The following is a 22,135-nucleotide window of genomic DNA, read 5'->3' as shown; positions in this document are numbered from 1 at the left end:
GCACAATTCAACAGTCCCCATTGACTTTATATAGCTTGAGGTTGCCTCCTTGTCATTTCTGGTTTATAACAAAAAACAGACCAATGTCTAAAAGCTGCTATGTGACATGGTGTACAGCAAACAAGCTAAAAAACCCAGAACTAAGTTTTTATAAGCTGTCGACCCCAAAAAACGAATGTTTAAGGACACAAAAGTGGATTCAGGCAGTGAGACAGAGCGCAACGGGTCATATTACTATAAGAAATACACAGGGGAACGTATTCGGCGACAGGTGAAATAATTCTTTGACATGGTTAAAAATAATGAATGGTTTGTTTTTGTTTGTTTGTTTAGCATATGATGTCGCCGATTACGTTCCCCTCCAATGTATTTCTTATAGTAATATGACCCGTTGCGATCTGTCTCACTGCCTGTATCCACTTTTGTGTCCTTAAACATTCGTTTTTTGGGGTCGACAGCTTATAAAAACTTATTTCTGTTTTTTTATTTTTTTTATTTTGTTAGCTGTACACCTTGTCACACAGCAGCTTTTAGGCATTGTTCTGTTTTTTGGAATAAGTCAGAAATGACAAGGAGGCAGCCTCACGCAATACAAAGTCAATGCGACGGTTGGATTGTCCCCCCCCCCGGTGGGCGTGGTTTTCAGATTATACTAAATGCGCTGTCTCTATTGAAAATGAATGCACCGCCCACTTTTGCACGCAGTAATACGACGTTACATACGTCAGTCGCCGTGAGCTGCATGAAGGTGGGTTTAAACAGCTTGTTGGAAGTTTAAAGAAGTGTTTATATTAAGCCAAAAAGACACTTAAACAATTTGCCTATAATATATCGCTAGTAAATGTTCAAAGATCTGGCTGGAAAACCGAAACCAAACCGTTTAGACCGAGTCGTGGACTCATAACCATGTATGAGTTGACAAATTTAGCCCCACGAGTTGTAATCAACAGGTTTCTGTTAATATTCGGATCGGTGTGTTGGTATATAGAAATATGAACTGCATATTTAAACTGCTTAGCCAATATCGACGTCTATCTTACCTGTAGGTCATGAGTGAATGATTTTGACTGTTGACCATGTATCTGAACACATGGGTCAAAGACTGCTTTTAACACATAACACTTTTAACATATAACAATCAGCAAGCAGCTTCTGTCTTAAATATTTGCTATTTACCACTTTATATTGTAATCTATTTTAGTCTGTGTGTTTGTTTTGCTCACGTAACGCAGCTTAACATTTGATGTTGAGCCATGCGGTTAGTCTAATTCCCTTTACTGGCATTAGGTTAGTTATGGCATCTACGGGGTATTTTGGTGACGGTCCGCCGATGCGCGAGCGTGACCCGTACTTCACTGAGGTCATCAGCCAGAGCATGCGCGTGCCCGAGCGGCTGAGGGTCGGTTCAGCGTCCAACGCGCACGAACCTGCAGACCAAAGACCTGAAGATCTGCCTGCTGCCTACAGCATGCACATACCAGACAGACTCGCCTTAACAGGTATATTTCATATTGCTCCTAGTATAAAACTGTGTTCAGTAATGATTTACAGGTCAGATATGGTAATTGCACACAAAGTTTGAAATAATTAAGATATTTTTAAAATAATAATTTAAAAATTTTCTATCTTATGCTCACCAAGGCTGCATTTATTTGATCAAAATACAGTAAAACAGTTATAATAAGTATTTTTACATTTTAAAAGAACTATTTTCTATTTTAATATATTTTGAAATGTGATTTTATTCATGTGATGGCAAAGCTGAATTTTTAACTTTAGTGTCACATGATCCTTCTGAAATCATTCTGATATTTTAACCAAGGCTCCGGGACGTGTGAGGAGTCGCCTGTCAATTGCGTCATACCCGCGTTACCCTCGGTTTCCGGTTTTATTTTGTAGAAACCATGGAAACACCAAAGACGCTTTAATATTTACATGTTTTAATAGACAAGGGAACAACTGTTTTGATTTGTAGACAGAAAACAAATTATTGTTATATAGCTCAACACGTTTAGTCTTATTGTTTAAATCTAATTTTCTTGATTTTTTTGCGAGTACCATGCTTTACCATGCCTCAGAGAAAAACACTATTTTGTGAAGTAGCTAACATAGCATAATAAGATGCAGCTTTATTTTTAGTAACAGTAATACAGCATTTTCTCCATCATACAATACGATTTAAAATTAATTGCATGCCATTTATCAACACAAGCCATCCAGCATTTAATATGATATTCTAAAATTGATCTAGCTTACTGCAGTGTGCAACAAGTGTCTCACAGCAGCCACCGAACGAACGCACACTTTATAACATCATTTTCAACACACTCAAATGTATCTTATATGATAAACAGAGCTGTGTTACCTCATACGCTTGACCGGAAAAGTGGAAGCAGTTGCCGGCGACTGTGGCATAGTAAAAGTTCCGCTGCTCGTGAGGCGTGTTGTGCAATCGCTCCAGTGGCCTCGTTCAGCTCCCACAACACTCGGTCCTGCTCTGCTTCATACTACAGTAACGTTAATAATCAAATCCATGAACATGATTTCTTCCCGAGTCCTATCCCAATTGTTTTCCACCGGCTGTGAAGTGAAGACCACATGTCTCAAGATTCCGCACTCAAACTTGGCGTCATCAAGCTACGCCTTTGTTTTGAATAGGCCTCTAGCGGACAGAAAATATTACATATTGCACCTTTAACATACAGCCATTATTGTCTAAATAGCTGGCAACAAAAGTTAGTACACCCTAAGTGATAACAGCTCTATATCTTTTAACCATGCAAAGCCACATGTCCTATTCATCATGTTCATGTTCTCGCAAGGGTCGATCAAAGTAGTTGAGTCCTCGTGCTATGCGTCAGGTGCAGAAGCTGGCTTAAAAAAAAAAGACGCATGAGTGCTGCCAGCATTGCTTTAGAGGTTGCAGAAGCAGAAGGTCAGCTTGTCAGTGCTCAGACCATAAGCCGCACACTGCAGCAAGTTGGTTTGCATGGCTGTCGTCCCAGAAAGAAGCCTCTTCTGAAGCTGGCTCACAAGAAAGCCCGCAAACAGTTTGCTGAGGACAACCTGTCCAAGAGCTTGAATTACTGGAACCATGTCCTGTGGTCTGATGAGACTAAGATAAACTTGTTTGACTCAGATGGTGTTCAGCATGTGTGGCGACGCCCTGGTGAGAAAGACCAAGAAAATTGTGTCTTGCCTACAGTCAAGCGTGGTGGTGGTAGCATCATAGTCTGAGGCTGCATGAGTGCTGCTGGGACTGGGGAACTGCACTTCATTGAGGGAAACATGGATTCCAATATGTATTGTGACATTCTGAAGCAGAACATGATGCCCTCCCTTCAGAAACTGGGGTGAATGGCAAGATAACGACCCCAAACACACCGCCAAGATGACAACTGCCTTGCTGAGGAAGCTGAAGGTGAAGGTGATGGAGTGGCCAAGTATGTCTCCAGACCTGAACCCTATTGAGCACCTGCGGGGCATTCTCAAGCGGAAGGTGGAGAAGCACCATGTGTCTAACATCCAGCAGCTCCGTGATGTCATTATGGAGGAGTGGAAGAGGATCCCAGCAACAACCTGTGCAGCTCTGGTGAATTCCATACCCAGGAGGATTAAGGCAGTGCTAGATAACAGTGGTGCTCACACAAAATATTGACACTTTGGTCACAGTTTTGACATGTTCACTTAGGGTGTACTCCCTTTTGTTGCCAGTTATGTAGACAATAATGGCTGTAGAGTTATTTTTAGAGGACAGTAAATCTGTACTACTATACAAGCAGCACATTGACTATTCTAAAGTATATAAAATTTTCATTTCTATAGTATTGTCGCTTGAGAAGATATATTAAAATGGTTGCTGAAATGTGAGTGGTGTACTCACTTTTGTGAGATACTGTACACTGTGTTCCAAATTATTATGCAAGTGACACATCAGTAGGATTTCAGTACAATAAACATTCAGATTTTAGTTTTTCTAAGAAAGTGTTTGTTTGTTTATTTATCCATGTATTTTTAGATAACTGGTATCAATCTCAGACAAAATAGTTTGCCAGGTACTTAGGTAAATGGAAACCCTACTTAAAAATGTTGTTCCACATGACTGTGACTTGCTTAATAAAGCAAGTCACAGTTCTCATGCAATATGGGGAGGAAGAAAGATCTTTCTGAAGATGAAAAGCATGAAATGGTGCAATGTTGTGCAAAAGGCATGAAAACAACTAATATTGTGTGAAAACTGAATGGAGATTATCGAATTATCATAAGATTTGTGAGTGATTTAAAGCACAGCAGAACTCGGTCACATAAAGGCTTATTAAGGAAAGTTCCTGTCAAAAAAATTAATTGTATTAAAAGGGCAGCTATAAAAAAAAAAGCCAGTGTTGAGCAGCAAACAGGTATTTGAACCTGCTGGTGTCTCTGGAGTCTTGAGAACCTCTCCATGCAGGCTGGCAGTTGTGCGTAAAGATGCATTTCAGCCACCACTAACCAAACCTCACAAAGAAAAACATTTACAGTGGGTTTAGAAATACATGAAGACTCATTTTTGAATAGTTTTATTCACTGACGAATGCCGTACTACAATGGATGGTCTAAATGGATGGATTTCTGGATGGTTGGTGAATGGCCACCACGTTCCAACAAGACTGCGACGTCAGCAGGGAGCTGGCGAGTGATGATTTGGGCTGGAATATTGGGAAGTGAGATGGAAGGTCCCTTTAGGGTCTCTGAGGGTGTCAAAATGACTTCTGCAAGATATGTGGAGTTCATACCTGGCCATTTTCAGCTATGGTATAAAAAGAAGGATAGTGCCTTCTGAAATACAATGCACTATGCACTATCCCATGCTGCAAAAAAACACCACAGCAATAAAACTGTTTGAAAATGTCCTACACCCACTGTAAATGTTTCTCTTTGTGAGGTTTGGTTAGTGGTGGCTAAAATGCATCTTTACGCACAATTGCCAGCCTGCATGGAGAGGTTCTCAAGACTCCAGCGACACCAGCAGCTTCAAATACCTGTTTGCTGCTCAACACTGGCTTTTTTTTATAGCTGCCCTTTTAATACAATTAACTTGTTTGACAGAAACTTTCCTTAAAGGGTTAGTTCACCCAAAAATGAAAATTTTGTCATTAATTACTCACCCTCGTGCCGTTTTACACCTGTTTACACCTGTGATCTTCGGAACACAAATTAAGATCTTTTTGTTTAAATCCGATGGCTCCATGAGGCCTACATAGGGAGCAATGACATTTCCTCTCTCAAGATCCATAAAGGTACTAAAAACATATTTAAATCAGCTCATGTGAGTACAGTGGTTCAATATTAATATTATAAAGCGAGAAGAATATTTTTGGTGCGCCAAAAAAAACAAAATAACAACTTATTTAGTGATGGCCGATTTCAAAACACTGCTTCAGGAAGATTCGGAGCGTAATGAATCAGCGTGTCGAATCATGATTCGGATCGCGTGTCAAACCGCCAAACTGCTGAAATCACGTGACTTTGGCGCTCCGAACTGTGGATTCGACACGCTGATTCATTATGCTCCGAAGCTTCCTGAAGCAGTGTTTTGAAATTGGCCATCACTAAATAATTCGTTATTTTGGTTTTTTGGGTGCACCAAAAATATTCTCGTCGCTTTATAATATTAATATTGAACTGTACTCACATGAACTGATTTAAATATGTTTTTAGTACCTTTATGGATCTTGAGAAAGGAAATGTCATTGCTCCCTATGTAGGCCTCACGGAGCCATCAGATTTAAACGAAATATTTTAATTTGTGTTCTGAAGATTAACGAAGGTCTTTACAGGTCTGGAACGGCATGAGCGTGAGTAATAAATGACAGAATTTTAATTTTTGGGTGAACTAACCCTTTAATAAGCCTTTATCTGTCCGAGTTCTGCTGTGCTCTAAATCACTCACAAATCTTATGATAGTTCAATAATCTGCGTTCAGTTTTCAGACAATATTAGTTGTTTTCATGCCTTTTGCACAACATTGCACCATTTCATGCTTTTCATCTTCAGAAAGATCTTTCTTCCTCCCCACATTGCATGAGAACTGTGACTTGCTTAATAATGTGGAACAACATCTTTAAGTAGGGTTTCCATTTACCTAAGTACCTGGCAAACTAATTTGTCTGAGATTGATACCAGTTATCTAAAAAGACATGGATAAATAAACAAACAAACAAACACTTTCTTAGAAAAACTAAAATCTGAATGTTTATTGTACTGAAATTCTACTGATATGTCACTTGCATAATAATTTGAAACACAGTGTATGTATGTATATGTACGTGTGTGTGTAATATATATATATATATATATATATATATATATATATATATATATATATATAATTAGGGCTGTCAACGTTAATGCATACGATTAATTCAAAATCCTTAACGCGTTAAAATAATTTAACACATTTAACGCAAAAAAACGAGTATAACGTGTTCTCTATCACTCTCGCTGCATGGAAATGCATAATTTTATTGTTATGAATATAATATTATGACTCTATTCTTTTGTATGATTGACGTTTTAGATGGGTTAATCTCAATTAAACCAGTCAAATGACCGTGATCTCAACTGGTTGCAACTGACGCTTAGCCCAGCCAGCCACGCGTTCCCTATCACTCTCGCTGCATGGAAATACATAATTTTATTGTCATAAATATAATCTTAAGACTCTATTCTTTTGTGTGATTGACGTTTTAGGTGGGTTTATCTCAATTAAAGCAGTCAAATGACCGTGATCTCAACTGGTTGCAACTGACGCTTCACTGGACCTAAACCAGCCAACCACTGTCTGAATAAATAAATGTATATAAATCATAGCCTATATAATCATAAAATTATTCTAATTATCATTAAAGCTAGACAATTTCATCAAAAGAATAGAGTCATATTTTAATATATTTATTTTTAGAATATATATATTTAGAATATATTTTTAATAATAAAATAATGTATTTCCATGCAGCAATAGTGATAGAGAACGCTTTATACTCGCAGCTTCACCGCGGCTGGCTGGACTGACCGTCAGTAAGCAACCAGTATTTGACTGCTTTAATTGGAATAACTCCCCTAAAACATCAATTATACAAAAGAATAGAGTCATAATATATTTATAACAATAAAATAATGTATTTCCATACAGCGAGAGTGATAGAGAACGCGTTATAATCGCATCTCAGCAGTGGCTGGCTGGGCTGAGCGTCAGTTTCAACCAGTTGAGATCACGGTCATTTGACTGCTTTAATTGAGATAAACTCACCTAAAACGTCAATCATACAAAAGAATAGAGTCTTAAGATTATATTCATAATAATAAAATTATGTATTTCCATACTGCGAGAGTGATAGGGAATGCGTTATACTCGCATCTCAGCAGTGGCTGGCTGGCTAGGCGAGCGTCAGTTTCAACCATTTGAGATCACGGTCATTTGACTGCTTTAATTGAGATAAACCCACCTAAAACGTCAATCATACAAAAGAATAGAGTCATAATATTATATTCATAATAATAAAATTGTTTATTTCCGTGCAGCAAGAGTGATAGGGAACGTGTTACACTCTGCCAGCCACCAGCCCACCACTGACAGACCTGCCAGAATCAGACTGGCAGCTGCCACCAGGTCACGTGACCTGTCAGTGGCTGCTCCTGCCAGCCAGCTGAAGATTGAACCCCTACTGGATAAAGCAAACGAGCTTCTCGGTATGAAAGTTTTGATTGGATGAGGATTGCAATCATCGTAAAGACAATTGCGGAGCACGCGTGAGTCCGTTATATCGATGGACAAACAAATAATGTATGAGCGCTCTTGACGCACTGATCACACGTATTTCTGCACAGGCACATTTCAGTACATTCACGTTGTTTTCACACACATTCAGGATAATGTTTGGATTTGTCCTGTGTATGTTGCTGTGTACTTTAGTATGTATGCAGGTCAAGGCAGTTGTTTTAGGTTTTTTGGCATATCCATGTGGTCCTGTTCAGTGTCGCAACTTGACTTGTCTAAAATGTAAACAAGCTCTTTGCTGTTGCTATACACTGTGAATTCTGGATTTTTTTTTTTTTTTAAATGGGTGCTTTGGTGTACATAAATGTATGAAGTATATGAAATCATATCATTTGGTTATTTGGTGTTTTGTGAAAATCACACTTCAATCTGATGGTTTACCTTGCTGGACATAGGCAATGATGGCAAAATGGACGTGTTAAACAAGATAAATGGTGTATGCTTAATTTCACGATAAGTGTGAGCTAAAAAAATGAATCTATTGACAGCCCTAATACATACACACACACACACACACAGTAACAATAACACTAGTAGTAACAATGTTAATTCTTGATATGTGTAATTGTATTTTCACTAGTGAAATGTCACCATAGGATGCCATTCAAATTCAATTGTTGATATCAATAATTACATTGTTACTAGTAAAAATGTGAATTTTTGATATCAAGAATTCAATTGGCACTAGTTGAAACGTATGGCAAGCCGTTTTAGCTTAAATTGTTCCCAGCGTTACTCGTCGTAATTGCATTTTTACTAGTAAGAATTCAATTAGAGAGCTCTACAATTCTATTCTTACTAGTAACAATTACAAATATAGCTGCAAGCAGCAATTATGGGGCCAAGCACAAATAAGGCACAGCCAGCCAACACAGCTGTGAGCATCAGACCAAGTGCATCAGTGAACAATTAAATACCTATTAAGATCATTTTAGGCAAAAGAGCTGAAAAATCAAATACAGTCAATAATAAAGATTTACTGGTTTATCACTTTTGACCAATAGGTGGCACTGTGATTAAATTAATGAGGTATGGTCAGAGTGAGGTGACAATGACACTCGCAAAGTTTGGTGTCAATATGTAAAAGCATTGTAGAGATACAGCCTCGAGTCATTTGGCATTAAGCCTCTAATTTGTTGCTGTGGGAAATGAATAAGGTTTCGTCTATCAACACGAAATCCATAACATTTTACCAGCATGGTCTAAAGATGATACGATTCGATTTTGGTGAAAATTAGAGCAACGGTTTAAGAGTAGTTTGAAAAACTATGATTTTAAAGAAAATCAAAAGGACTCACAGGAAGTTTGGCTGAAAATTGGCATCAATGTTCTCAGCATGACCCACAGAATTAGTTAAGATCAGTCTAATTAAAAAAGGCCGCATTTATATAAATTAGCATTTTTTAAAATTTCATTATAACATTTGACCACAAGGAGGCGCTGTCTCAAAACCTATTGTGTGCCTTCAGAGCATGGTGCCGATGGCACATCCTGAGTTTCGTAATGGTACATCAATGCATTCATATAATATAGCATTTTATATCATAATACTGTATTGTAGTTAATGGAAATTTCATTTTTTGTTCAATTAGCGCTACCAAGAGGCACAATCCAACCAATTTTTTTTATGTGTCCTCAGGGTGACCCCATACATGTGTGTTAAATTTGGTGCAAATATCTCATTTCGTTTTTTGGAGTTATAGACATTTATATGTATGAGATCATAAAAAATGACCCATGAACAACTTTTCGAAACCTAGCATGTTTGGTATCGTTGGACTCGTCAAGGATTCAGGAGTCTAAGGATGTGACTCCCATGAAAAGTCACATCCGGCTACACATCAGCTGCTTAGAGATGCTAGCAGTTTGTCGGGCCCTCCAGGCTTTCCTGTCGGTCCTGAAGGGATACCACGTCTTAGTCCGGTCGGACAGCATGACAGTGGTGTCCTACAAATCACCAGGGCGGGCTTTTGTCCGAACGCCTCTACATGCTGACGAAGTGGCTCTTTCTCAGGCTAGAGCTCCGTCTACTAGATGCCTCTATGCCCAAAAATGGTCAGTCTTTGTCGCCTGGTGTACGTCCTGGAACGAAGACCCGGTCGAGTGTGAAATATCTTCGATATTGTCATTTCTCCAAGAGTGTCTGGACAAGAGCCTCACGCCCTCCATGCTCAAAGTATCCATAGCAGCAGTTCATGCTCCTATCGCTGGCCAGTCAGTGGGGAGAGCTGGTCCTCGCTGTCCATGTTTGTCAGGTTCGGTAGAAATCGCGTTCCAGGGGGGAGAAATGGGAACGAGGGGGCACCGTGATGCGGGCGCAAAGGGCAAAGGGCACTTTCGCGATCAAAGGGGCAGGGGCTCAAGCATTGTTACTTAGTGTTGGCTCCAATGAAGTCGTCACTGCATCATCTTTTATTTTTAGTCTCTCTGAAAAGCCTGCGTCAAACTGTGTTTGTTTAAATATGAATCTGCATTAAAATGAAGCAAACAAATGAACAGTGTCTTACTGACGTGATCTGGAAGTTAAAATTAGTTAATAAAGTTAATCCACGCTTTATTTTGTTTTTAAACAATTTGGTACTTCAAAAGGTCTTGTAATTCTCGGAGGCATCTCTATCGTTCTGTTGCTGAAGTAATCCTGTGTTTGCGTCTGTCTCATATTTACTACTACATGACATGCTTGAATCAGCATCGGCAATGGTGTAGAAGTAGGTGTTGATCTTCTGCAGAGGCTTCTTCTTTTGTCGCACTATGACATAATAATGTGACAAAATCCAAAATGAGTCGGTTTGGGAGCTTGGTTTCAGTAAAAGCTGTTTTGGGCTAATGAGGAAGTTTTGAGTTCTGGAACTTACAGGATATTTTATAGTACAATTACCTCTTATATGTCAAAAGATCAAGGAAAATTTGATTTTTCAATTCATGACCTCTTTTAAATTTATTAAAATAGTAAATAGATAAATTGTAATATTTCAAAATATTACTTTTTTTTTTTTTTTTTTTTTTTTTTTTTTTTTTTACTGTATTCTTGATTAAATATAGCATAAGAGCATAAGAGAGTTCTTTCAAAAACATAATCTTAATTATTCCAAACTTTTCCAAAATATGGCTTCTTAAATCTTGAACTTTTTTTTTTAACAGATGCTCCTGATATGAGTCCACGACCTCTCTTCTCCAAACACACTTCATCAATGTGGGACCTGCAGCACGGATCCTGGGACAGGGAGGCTTTCATGAGAGAGCCTGTTCAGGTAGTCTCACATAGCCAGACCTTTGACTAAATGGCAAAAAAAACAAAACAAAACAAAGCAGAAGAACAGCTTGACAAACACGTAAAGTGACCAATCAGAGTTTTTTTTTTTTTTAATATGATGTTTATATTAATAGGTTTTTTTTTTTTTTTTTTTTTTAATAAAGATTTGAAGGTTCCATGATAACGGTTAGGGTTAGGGTTAGAGCCATTTAACAAAATATATAAATGTCAATGAAGGGGTTCATTCCATTTCATGATATTTCTTGTAATGTCACACAGAGTCCACTTCGCAGGTCTTATAGTGACCAGGCCTTTGGTCGAACCCCACCTGGAACCCCCACACACTCCAGACAAACACTCCGCTCCCAGTCTCCGTAAGTCCAGTTCAATGTTTAATCATTTAGTGGGAATGAAATCATTATAGAGTTATAGTGATCTGTCATATATAAAGAAGCTGACAAATACATTTTATGACCTTACATGTCACCATTTTAAGTCTGAATGTCCTGTAAAGAGCACATTCAGAGCTTTTCACAGATACCAAATGTTTGAAAGTTTCACCATGACCACTCCCTCTCCTTGGTCTTTAAAAATGGCTGACATTAATTTAGTGATTAAATTTAACATCCTTATGGAAATATATTTTGTAATTATTTAAATCTTACTAATTTTCAAATTGTTTGTCATAAATCAACATCTCAGGAAAATATTATGGGGTTTCTAATCAAAATACGACTTTCTGTTACGAAACAGGACATTGATTTCATACATGTCCACTAGGGCTGGGCGGTTTTTCCGATTTTTACATGTTGCCCCAAAAACACATTACTATGCAAATTAGATACAGTGTATAGATAAACTGTATATATTGGGAAACCATTAAGCATTCTGTTATGTCTTTCATAACACAGTTGAAAATCATCTTTATACAAAGTTTGGTATAAAAAAAAATCCTGAAACCTAAAAATTGATTGGTGATTAAAAAAGTAGTCAGGAGGATATATAAATCTTACACACACACACACACACACATATATATATATATATATATATATATATATATATATATATATATTTCACATAATTAATTAATTTGTCAATACTTCTGTGAATATACATATTTTACACAATATACATGTATAATGATTTTGCACACTTATTTGTCAATATGTATACTAATACAGTAATATACAAATTTGTAGTTGACACAATGTTATGGATTTTTATTGTCAATATCAGGATTTTAAGATACAATGTATAAGTGAAAGTGTATGTCTTAGGCCCTGTAACAGGTCAGCATCTCTCTGTTTTATTCACCACTTTTGACTTTCCTAGTTCATTTTAAATGGTCCTACAGTGTGACAGATAAATTTTTAAAAGTAGAACATTCCATGTAGTCTCTCAATTAATATGAGCTCATGAAAGTAGTATTCATAATTATAAAAGAATTAGCAAATACTGTTTTAAATTCAGTTTTAAATAACTTTCTGAATGTATTTTATTGTCAGCTACACTAATGTAAAAATTTCCCTAAGTATTTTAAAGTACTACAGTATGTATTCATTTCATAGCCTTTATATACACGCCTTACTGCCACTAAACATCCACTAGAGGGCAGGTGAGATTGTTTGTTGCATTTGGTCAGTTCACATCACCTGCTTTAAAGGAGATGCTTATTTACCCGATGAGACACAAACCTGTGCAAATAAACACTGTCAGGTTTGTGTATTACAGCTGTCCTAGTATCAGTCTTTAAATAACAGCGGTGCACTTCTATGTCCATGCCTCTCCTGCCCTGTCCACAATAGCCGCAGTGTTGTACATCCACCTGTCGTGCATACAGACCCGTCCCCGCCAAAGCCCCCAGGGCATCCCTCCATCCCGCCCAGCCTGCTGTCCCCACAGAGCATGCTGCAGGCCGCGAAGGAGCTGGGCCAGCAGGCATCTCAGAAACTCCTCCAGACTGTCACTAAAAAGTACTCCTCCAGGTGACACACGGATCCTCATCCTGCACTCCCTGCCTTTCCCCTTCCTGCTAACCTGGGATATTCAACCTTCAGCTATTTGCTTTGACCTTTGAACTCATGTTGTTTGGTTGTTTTTGATGGAATTCGGTTTCCTGTCTGGCTTTCAGAGTTGGTACACTTTCATGCCTGCAGATTCACATCAGAGCTTTGGGCTTTGAGTGGATTCCCTGCTATTACTTTACCTGAGCATCTAACAAGCACCTGAAACACTCTAAAGCTTTGAGCTTTTAGTCCCGCCTTTCTACTAATTTTGAATGGATTTTTTTTTTTTTCCACAAAACCATGTTCAATGTGGACTGCTTTGGTTCCTGGTGTCTCTCTTGTGTTTTAAGGTTTGGTTACCTGGAAAACAATCCCTCTCAGGCTGCGGAGGTTCAACCTGACCAGAGCAGGACAAGGTGACAGTGGCTCATGCAGTTTCCATGTATTCAATAGTGGAATGCTGCTGTATGGCGACCCTAGAGCAAGCAAACATTTCCTGATTAGTTGTTAATGGAGAGACTTATCATAATGGATAGTGTTGAGGAAGCCTATTGAATTAGTTACACCAGTGATGGAAGGGAGGGCATTCAGTATGTTTCGGTGGAAAGACTTTGAAGTGTCTTTGTTAATGTCACTTTCCATCCCACAGTGCCTCGCAGGAGTTCTGGCTTAGTCCTGAAGAGGACACTGGTACTGCTGTTGAGTTCATGGTGCTCCGCAGACAGGTCAGTGCTTGAGCTTCACACTGACCACAAGTTCAAATTTCACTGAGAAACAATGCATTCCTATGAACCCAGGATTTTTATTATTCTATTGCGTAGGTTAATTTTGTATTTCAAGCATACATTATTTTATATAAACATTACACAAATGTATATATTGTGTAACATATATAAAAAGCTGTATGCTTAATAGGGGTGTGACGAGATCTCGCAAGATTAAAATGTGATGAGATTTCTCGTTGAGGCGAAAAGCTGTCTCGTGGTATTGCCATGATGGAGTGTGAGGGTGAAATTAGTATTGAATATGTCACAGCTACATTTATATTACGCCTCCACTGTCGTTTTGCTTTTTATAGAAATAAAAACAATTTAATTCAGTTGGATAACGGTCACTTTAGTCCCATCCAGCTCATCCAACATGAGCAGCAGAGTCGTATGTAGTGCAGCAGGAATCAGAGTTCACTGATCTCGTGATGAGAGTAAGTGACAAGATGACTGACAAGACCATGGTGGAGGATTCATTGCACAACAGCCTAACGTATGACAAATGTCTTATCTTGTAGAATTTGCGCTCAGCACTGCCACTCCCAATTCAGATTATGTGCAATCTCGAACGCGTAAGTAAAACGTGAGCATGCATTCAAACACGATTTCAATACCCTGCATTTTGAAAGCGGCACCCTGATGCATGCAAATATTTCCCAATATGAAAGCTATCTTAGGCTGGGCTGTGTAATTGTAACAATCTCTTAGCTCTGTATCAAAATTTGGTCTCTATTTGCACTTAGAATATTTAAAAAGAGTACTTTGATTATGGTTGCACTTATTGTTTGCACTTAATAAGAAACTATGTTATACATTTTTATTTATGCTGTTTTTCTTTGATCAATTTGTGGAAAGGAGTTCAGTTAGGAGGAGGTCAAAAGTTGTAGAAGTTCATAAATCACGTACAGTTCTAAGGTCTGAAGAGACTGAAATCATACAGGAGAGAAGCCAGGCAGTTGAGTTTGATGCAAAACCTTTTACAGTGCTTGTGTATTGTTGTCTTTTACAGCATATGATAATTCATACTCAGGAAGTAGAACTGAAATGACATTCATTACAAGATGATTAGCTAAAACATTTCAAATGCACCTGCAGACTATTTTTCTAGCTATGTATTTTGCATTGAGTATTTTTTGAAAATACTGTGTAAAAATCTCGTCTCATCTTCGTGAACTCAATCTCGTGTCTCTTCTCATGAGCTGTCTTGTCACCCCCCTAATGCTTAACATACAAAATTAACCTACACAAAAATAAAAATGTGTAAAGTTGGAAAATGAGGAAGAGAGGATTTTGCACAATTAATTTTTCAGTATGAAATATTTTGTATTAAATGAAGTGTACATACAGTAATATACAAATCTGTTTTTGACACAATGTTACATTATTACATATTAATTTCGATGGTTAATTTGGACCCATATTAATTGACCTGTTGATATTTTGGTCTGTCACTAGTCATTTAGAATTTGGTCACTAGAGAAACAGTTGGGACATTTTAGAGTTTGTTACCAAATTATTATTAGCCAAGACCGATAATCAGAAGGACAGAAAAACAAACATGCAACATGAGGAATGTAGTCCAATTCACATGTAATGACACTTTATGAGCTGGTTCTTTTTTCCCATAAAATATTGGTTTGGCTTTTTTAGTTTATTACTAGGTTTTTTTTGTTGTTTTTTTTTTTTAAAGAAATTAATACTTTTATTCAGTACGGATGAATTAAATTAATCAAATGTGACCATAAAAACAATGTTACAAAAGATTTGTTTCAAATAAATGCTGTAAAAGAACAAAGAATCCTGAAAAAATGTATCGGTTTCCAAAGAAATATTAAGCAGCACAAGTGTGTTTAACATTGATCATATGACACTGAAGACTGGAGTAATGGAAGCTGAATTCAATGTATTAAAATAGAAAAATATTTTAAGTTGTAATATTAACAATATTAACGTTTTGATCAAATAAATGTAGCCTTGGTGAGCATGAGACTTATTGCAAAAAACATCTTACAGATCCAAACTTTTGAACGGTAGTGTGTGTGTGTGTGTATATACTTATATTGGTATATATATATAATATATATATATATATATATATATATATATATATATATATATATATATATATATATATATAATATACACTTTTGAACGGTTGTGTGTGTGTGTTATATATATATAACACACACACACAACCGTTCAAAAGTGTGTATATATATATATATATATACACACACATATATATATGTGTCGTGTATAGAAAGAGAGAAAGAAAGAAAGAAATACACTACCATTGTATGGCCCCTACATGCTTGTATGCATGCCTGACAACATCGGTGCATGCTCCTAATGAGACGATGGATGGTGTCCTGGGGTATTTCCTCCCAGATCTGGACCAGGGCATCACTGTCGGATGGACTGAAACATAATGTCCCAGAGCTGTTCTATTGGATTTAGGTCAGGCGATTGTGGGGGCCATTCAATGGTATCAATTCCTTCATCCTCCAGGAACTGCCTGCATACTCTCGCCACATGAGGCCGGGCATTGTCGTGCACCAGGAGGAACCCAGGACCCACTGCACCAGCGTAGGATCTGACAATGGGTCTATGGATTTCATCCCGATAACTAATGGCAGTCAGGGTGCCATTGTCTAGCCTGTAGAGGTCTGTGCGTTCCTCCATGGATATGCCTCCCCAGACCATCACTGACCCACCACCAAACCGGTCATGCTGAACGACATTACAGGCAGCATAACGTTCTCCACGGCTTCTCAGACCCTTTCACGTCTGTCACATGTGCTCAGGGTGAACCTGCTGTCATCTGAAAAGCACAGGACGCCAGTGGCGGACCTGCCAATTCTGGTGTTTAATGGCAAATGCCAGTCGAGCTCCATGGTGCCAGGCAAGTAAGCACAGGGCCCACTAGAGGACGTCAGGCCCTCAGGCCACACTCATGAAGTCTGTTTCTGATTGTTTGGTCAGAGACATTCACACCAGTGGCCTGCTGGAGGTCATTTTGTAGGGCTCTGGCAGTGCTTATCCTGATCCTCCTTGCATAAAGGTGCAGATACCAGTCCTGCTGATGGGTTAAGGACCTTCTATGGCTCTGTCCAGCTCCCCTAGACTGCCTGTCTCCTGGAATCTCCTCCATGCTCTTGAGACTGTGCTGGGAGACACAGCAAACCTTCTGGCAATGGCACATGTTGATGTGCCATCCTGGAGGAGTTGGACTGCCTATGCAACCTCTGTAGGGTCCAGGTATCGCCTCATGCTACCAGTAGTGACACTGACCCTAGCCAAATGCAAAACTAGTGAAAAACAGTCAGAAAAGATGAGTAGGGAAAAAAAAATGTCAGTGGCCTTTACCTGTAAAACCATTCCTATTTTGGGGGTTGTCTCATTGTTGCCCATCTAGTGCACCTGTTGTTAATTTCATTAACACCAAAGCAGCTGAAACTCATTAACAACCCCCTCTGCTACTTAACTGACCAGGGGTGCATTTCCCAAAGCAAACTATGGTCGCAAGTTCCGTCGTTACCAATAGAGTTCAATGGGACTTATGACCATAGTTGACTAATGATGCTTTCGGGAAACACACCCCAGATCAATATCCCAGGAGTTTAACTGACTTGATGCTATTCTCTGATTAAAAAGTGTTCTTTTAATTTTTTTAAGCAGTGTATTATTGTGGATCACGTTGATTGTGTTCATTGGTTTTTATTGGTTCAGGTGGTGAAGATGAGCAGGAGGATAGCAGGTCTGGAGAGACAGAACGCAGAGCGCAGACAGACAGAGCTGGTGCTCTTTTCTCTATTAATGTCTGCCTGTCTGATCAATGGCTGGCTGTGGATGCGCAGATGACGGCTCACCCTCACAACACTACAAGAGCACCAGAGCCTGGGAAGTACAAAACTGTGCACATATGTGTTAGTGATTTACATGGATACATTTGTTCCATCCCAATTATGATAAACCGCTCCTATAGAGGACTGTCTTCAGAGTGTTTGCACCATCGAATATATGCGCATTGTATGACCATGGTAGTGACATGGGTCACTTTAAACTACAAATGATTTGAGGGAACTCGAGCATGTTTTTCTGACAGATGATGTCATTAAATACTGCTGTCTCTCTTTGGCTCTTTTGATCAGACTAATAGCTAGTTTTTGTATTGGATTTATTCTGCAAACTACATAAATGAGATTTTTCTGCATGCTTTACAGCCTCAATCTTTATTAAAGTATAAATGAGGGTTTATATTTAGTTTTCTTTTTTCTTCCAATTAGGCATTTGAATAGCCTTCATCCATTTTAATGCATTTGCCTAGCCTGATGAATGTATATTTAAAATAATAAAAATTCTTAGATTCCTCTTTCTCTAAATGTTAACATGTAGTAAATAAATATGCTGAATTTTCATGCACGTGATGCCGGACAAACAAAACAAAAAACAAACAAGAAAACAACTAAATGCTGCAATTGGATCAGTTTATTAAAAAATTAAATTAACCAAGGAGAAAAAAACTGAAACACTTTAGACTATAAACCAAGTGAAAAATGTAAAGCCTTATCCAACATCTGCATGAGATAAGATGGGAAATTATGAACAGGAATACAGTTTAATTCAAATTAATTGTCAAGCAGCAACTAGAGTGAAATTTTGTAATGAATACTAGTGAAATGAATGAAAATATTCCTTGTGAAGAAAAGAATACGTAAAATGCCCATTGTTGGGACAAAAGGGTAGATACTATACAAAACAATAATACAAAAACACATTCTTGTAATTCGTCCTGAGATGGACTACGACACGTTCTCCTTTAGAAGCTCAAACTTTAAAGTATCAAATGTAGCAAGACCATCAAGATAGGTTTAGATAACTACACTGAGGCTTGAAGTGGAACAAACTGATAAATGTAGTAATGAAATCTTGACTCCCATGACTAGATTATCCTCACAGCTAGACTGACCAGCACAAACTTTAACTCTGTTTAGTTTAGCTTTTTCTGTATGTAGAATTTCATGACAATTTGAAAGCATTTTAATGTGGACAGTATCAGTTTGCATTCAGTGAACCTATTTTAAATGTAATGTGCATGTTTATCAGCATTTTGTCCCACCTTTGTCTCAGTCCACTCTTAGGTCCATTGTCTTAGTTTGTGCCTAAATTAGATGAATGCTCTTCAAACTTGCTGAAACGGTCTTAAATACTCCATTGAGTGTTTTGACAATGGATGATCTAACAGTGCCGGAAATGTTTTTAGATTTTATATAAAACGGAAAGACAGGAAGGAAGTAAAAATAACCAGTTTCTATTTCAAGTGAATGAGAAAAAAAAAAAAAAAAAGTGTACAAAATGTCAAGTACCGAGGCACAGTGTGCTAAACTGAGACTGTCTGTGCTCAAATACTTATACTTGTAAATGAATTTGATTTTGTCCATGTTTCAAAATTAATTAAATGTGAAATCAACTACAGTGAAATTTGTTTCCATAATATCAAATGCTATTGAATCTGTTTTTCAGGGAAATATATTTAAATAATTTTGAAAAAAAGTTTAAAAGCTTTTAGACTTGTATGTGATGACGTGAATGTTTTTTTTTGTTTGTTTGTTTGTTTTTCCCAAAAACTGAACTGTAAATATGAAACTGCTATGTAGGATCACATTTCTTTAGCCCTGTGTTTTTGAAAGCATCATATAATGGCTCCACATTAGGCACATGGCATTTAGGGCTCAGGTGATTGGCTCAAACCGACACTACCTGCACCAGAAGGACCTTTGAGAGGAAATGGAATGCTAACAGATCTCTTTCTCCAGGGGCACATTCAAGCTCAAACCAGTGCGCAACGTTTTGCTACGGTTTCCGGGTTAAACACGTATTTATACTGACTTCATCAGGAACACAAAGAATGGCCTTCTCAGCTGCCATAGTTGCAACTCTTGCGTCATCAGAACGGGGTGTTCAACACACCACTGTTTCCGCTTAAACGTTTTGCAACGTTTTGTCGGGGCTGAACGCAGCACAGGTGGTATTATGCCACAATGATTTGTGTCTTACAGGGGGCAGAATATGCTTAGTGCCAAGTTTTAACTGCTCAAAGTTAGGGGTTAGAACATTAGTGTAGTCATTTATACATGCTTTTGAGTTTTTTGAAATAATGACCTGCTTTAGAAACTCAAACTTGCTCATTCATTTATGCATAAATGACAAATATCACCAAACAACCCCAGTGAGCACACATCGTGAGGCATCTGTAAATGCAAGTATCATCTGGACAGCATTGTGTATTAATGGTCATATTTGTGTATAAGCACCTGAGAAACCTAAGTGAATTAAATAAATCGTCTAAATGTTGTTGTAACATCTGCCAGGGAATGTTTTAGAAATGTGGTTCAGAAGTGCAAACACCTTAAACGTAACATGTTCCAGATGAAAATGGACACATCGAACAGACGTCACATTGACGTCAGAGACTTAGCGTCAAACAGAAAATCTCTTGCAAATTCAGATCCAGAGGTCGGAAGAAATTCCAAAAGCTATGAAGCACATGAGAAAATTATGAAAGCAGTAAAATCAGATGGTTTCATAGATATTTCCTGATTTCATGGAATAATTTCATTTACACATCCGTATAATTTTGAATTAGGTTAGACCAGGTGTGTCCAAACTCGGTCCTGGAGGACCGCTGTCCTGTAGAATTTAGCTCCAACTTGCCTCAACACTCCTGCCTGGAGGTATCTAGTATGCCTAGCTGGTTCAGGTGTGTTTAATTGGGGTTGGAGCTGAACTCTGCAGGACAGTGGCCCTCCAGGGGCAGGATTGGACACCCCTGGGTTAGACCCTCTTAATAACCTGAGGATCGTTGCTTGGCCCTTATTTAAAAAATGTGCGTATAATTTGCGTCTTTTTTACGGATTCCTTTGGTCAAGAGTTAAATGTCTGTCTTGCAACCACAAGACTGAAAAAAAGCTATCAAAAAATGACTTCAGAGTAACCATCACGTTGACGAGAGGTTTGGAGGATTTCCAAAATGTGAAAGGACAGACCTGGAAGTCCGGTGTGTGAGGTACCTCTCAACCAAGGCACGTTTGTGGCTGCTGTAGCTCTACTGGAATGATGGACCTCAGTTTTGATTGAAAAACTACAGACTTTCATACAGACAAACCCAAAACCAGTTGGGTCACTCATATTTTCACATACTTCTGGAGCTTCTGGACACACAGGTGAATGCTTGTTGGTCCATTGCTCTTAAACAGTGCGCTGTGAACCATACAGAACATGCCGTACAGACATTGCGTCCTAGAATAAAAAAGGCCCTACGACATTCAGATTTACAGTATTCCGATGCAGTATTTACATGTAACAACTGTTCGGCTACTCATCATTTTGCAAGATACTCAAGTGCCACACTACAAAACAATTGCATACCAAAAAATAAGTAAATACAAACACAAAGTAGTGCAATAAATGTAAAAAATTATGCCAGTACATTTGGTCCGAGGGTCTGGAGGGGAAAAAAGTCCACCAGACAATACTGTACAAAAAAAATGTTGTTGTATATTGTTGTTCGCTGATTGTTGTAAAGTTTGTTCCTAAACAACCCCTCTGTCCTGACAATCTTGATCTGAAAATGTAACTGAGAGAAGGAATCCTTCACCTGCTTTAAGTTGTTTCTTTGTCAATATGTGTGTGATCAGATGAGTATTTCCACCATCTCGCTGTCCACGTCCTGTGGCGGGAGGCTCTGCTGCGGGAGTGACTGCACTGGCGCTCTCCTTTCTAATGTACCGGTGTGAAACACTGGCACATCTGTAGAGACAAAGACGCATGCAGATGTTTATGGGTCACTGGTGAATAAGAGTGTCCAAGGTAAAGAAAAAAATCTTTTAACAAGCTAGTTTTGTGCTAGTTTCTTTTTTAAATGTACTATTTGTATTCATGTTGGTTTCATAAGGTTTTGAAAAACTTTTAACCTTTGCTCTGCATGCACATTGGCTGCATCACATGAATGATGCAGTAAATAATTTAAATATTTATAATATTATTTTAACAAAACTCCTCCAGTGCATTTTATCTAAGAAAAAAAAAAAAAGCCAAACTACCCAGTTTTCATTCTTTTAAGGAGGCTTTTTTTCTTCAAAACTATATCAGGACAGTTGAATCACCCTGACATTTATTTTTTTAGGGGTGCATAAAGTATCAAAATTAATTTTAGTTAAGAAATTAAAAACGTGCTCATCACAGAAGAGTATTAAAGTTACCGTTTGCATGAATTGCATGTTCAATGTAT

At 38.1% G+C, this 22,135-nt stretch overlaps 2 protein-coding genes across 11 annotated transcripts in view; one reads left to right on the top strand and one right to left on the bottom strand.

Moving 5' to 3' along the window:
• The first annotated feature begins 704 nt into the window (after positions 1-704).
• LOC127503601 (mitochondrial fission factor) lies at positions 705-18,058 on the top strand. Of its 4 annotated transcripts, XR_007927124.1 has the most exons (9): positions 705-748; positions 1,233-1,499; positions 10,958-11,067; positions 11,349-11,443; positions 12,878-13,057; positions 13,429-13,494; positions 13,728-13,803; positions 16,354-17,103; positions 17,575-17,709. XR_007927124.1 is itself a non-coding variant. In XM_051877605.1 (8 exons), exons 2-8 carry the CDS (start codon positions 1,244-1,246, stop codon positions 17,704-17,706), a joined length of 915 nt encoding a protein of 304 aa, XP_051733565.1. In that variant the 5' UTR covers positions 718-748; positions 1,233-1,243; the 3' UTR covers positions 17,707-18,058. The 4 variants fall into 4 exon arrangements, 3 of the variants coding, with proteins under 3 accessions (XP_051733565.1, XP_051733566.1, XP_051733567.1); XM_051877605.1 differs by lacking the exon at positions 16,354-17,103 and having other exon boundaries at positions 718-748; positions 17,575-18,058; XM_051877606.1 differs by lacking the exons at positions 12,878-13,057; positions 16,354-17,103 and having other exon boundaries at positions 718-748; positions 17,575-18,058.
• A 257-nt stretch (positions 18,059-18,315) lies between these two features.
• Positions 18,316-22,135, bottom strand: part of amot (angiomotin) — a 78,464-nt gene continuing 74,644 nt past the window's right edge. For all 7 annotated transcript variants that reach the window (XM_051877595.1, XM_051877596.1, XM_051877597.1 and 4 more), the window contains one exon: positions 18,316-21,654. In XM_051877595.1, the coding sequence (XP_051733555.1) occupies positions 21,539-21,654 (116 nt within the window). In that variant the 3' untranslated portion in view covers positions 18,316-21,538. The remainder of the gene's footprint in view (positions 21,655-22,135) is intronic.

This window comes from Ctenopharyngodon idella, chromosome 21 (assembly GCF_019924925.1).
Source record: "Ctenopharyngodon idella isolate HZGC_01 chromosome 21, HZGC01, whole genome shotgun sequence".
Taxonomy (NCBI): domain Eukaryota; kingdom Metazoa; phylum Chordata; class Actinopteri; order Cypriniformes; family Xenocyprididae; genus Ctenopharyngodon; species Ctenopharyngodon idella.
Note: the sequence above shows the minus strand (reverse complement) of the source record. Positions and strands in the feature narration are given on the sequence as shown.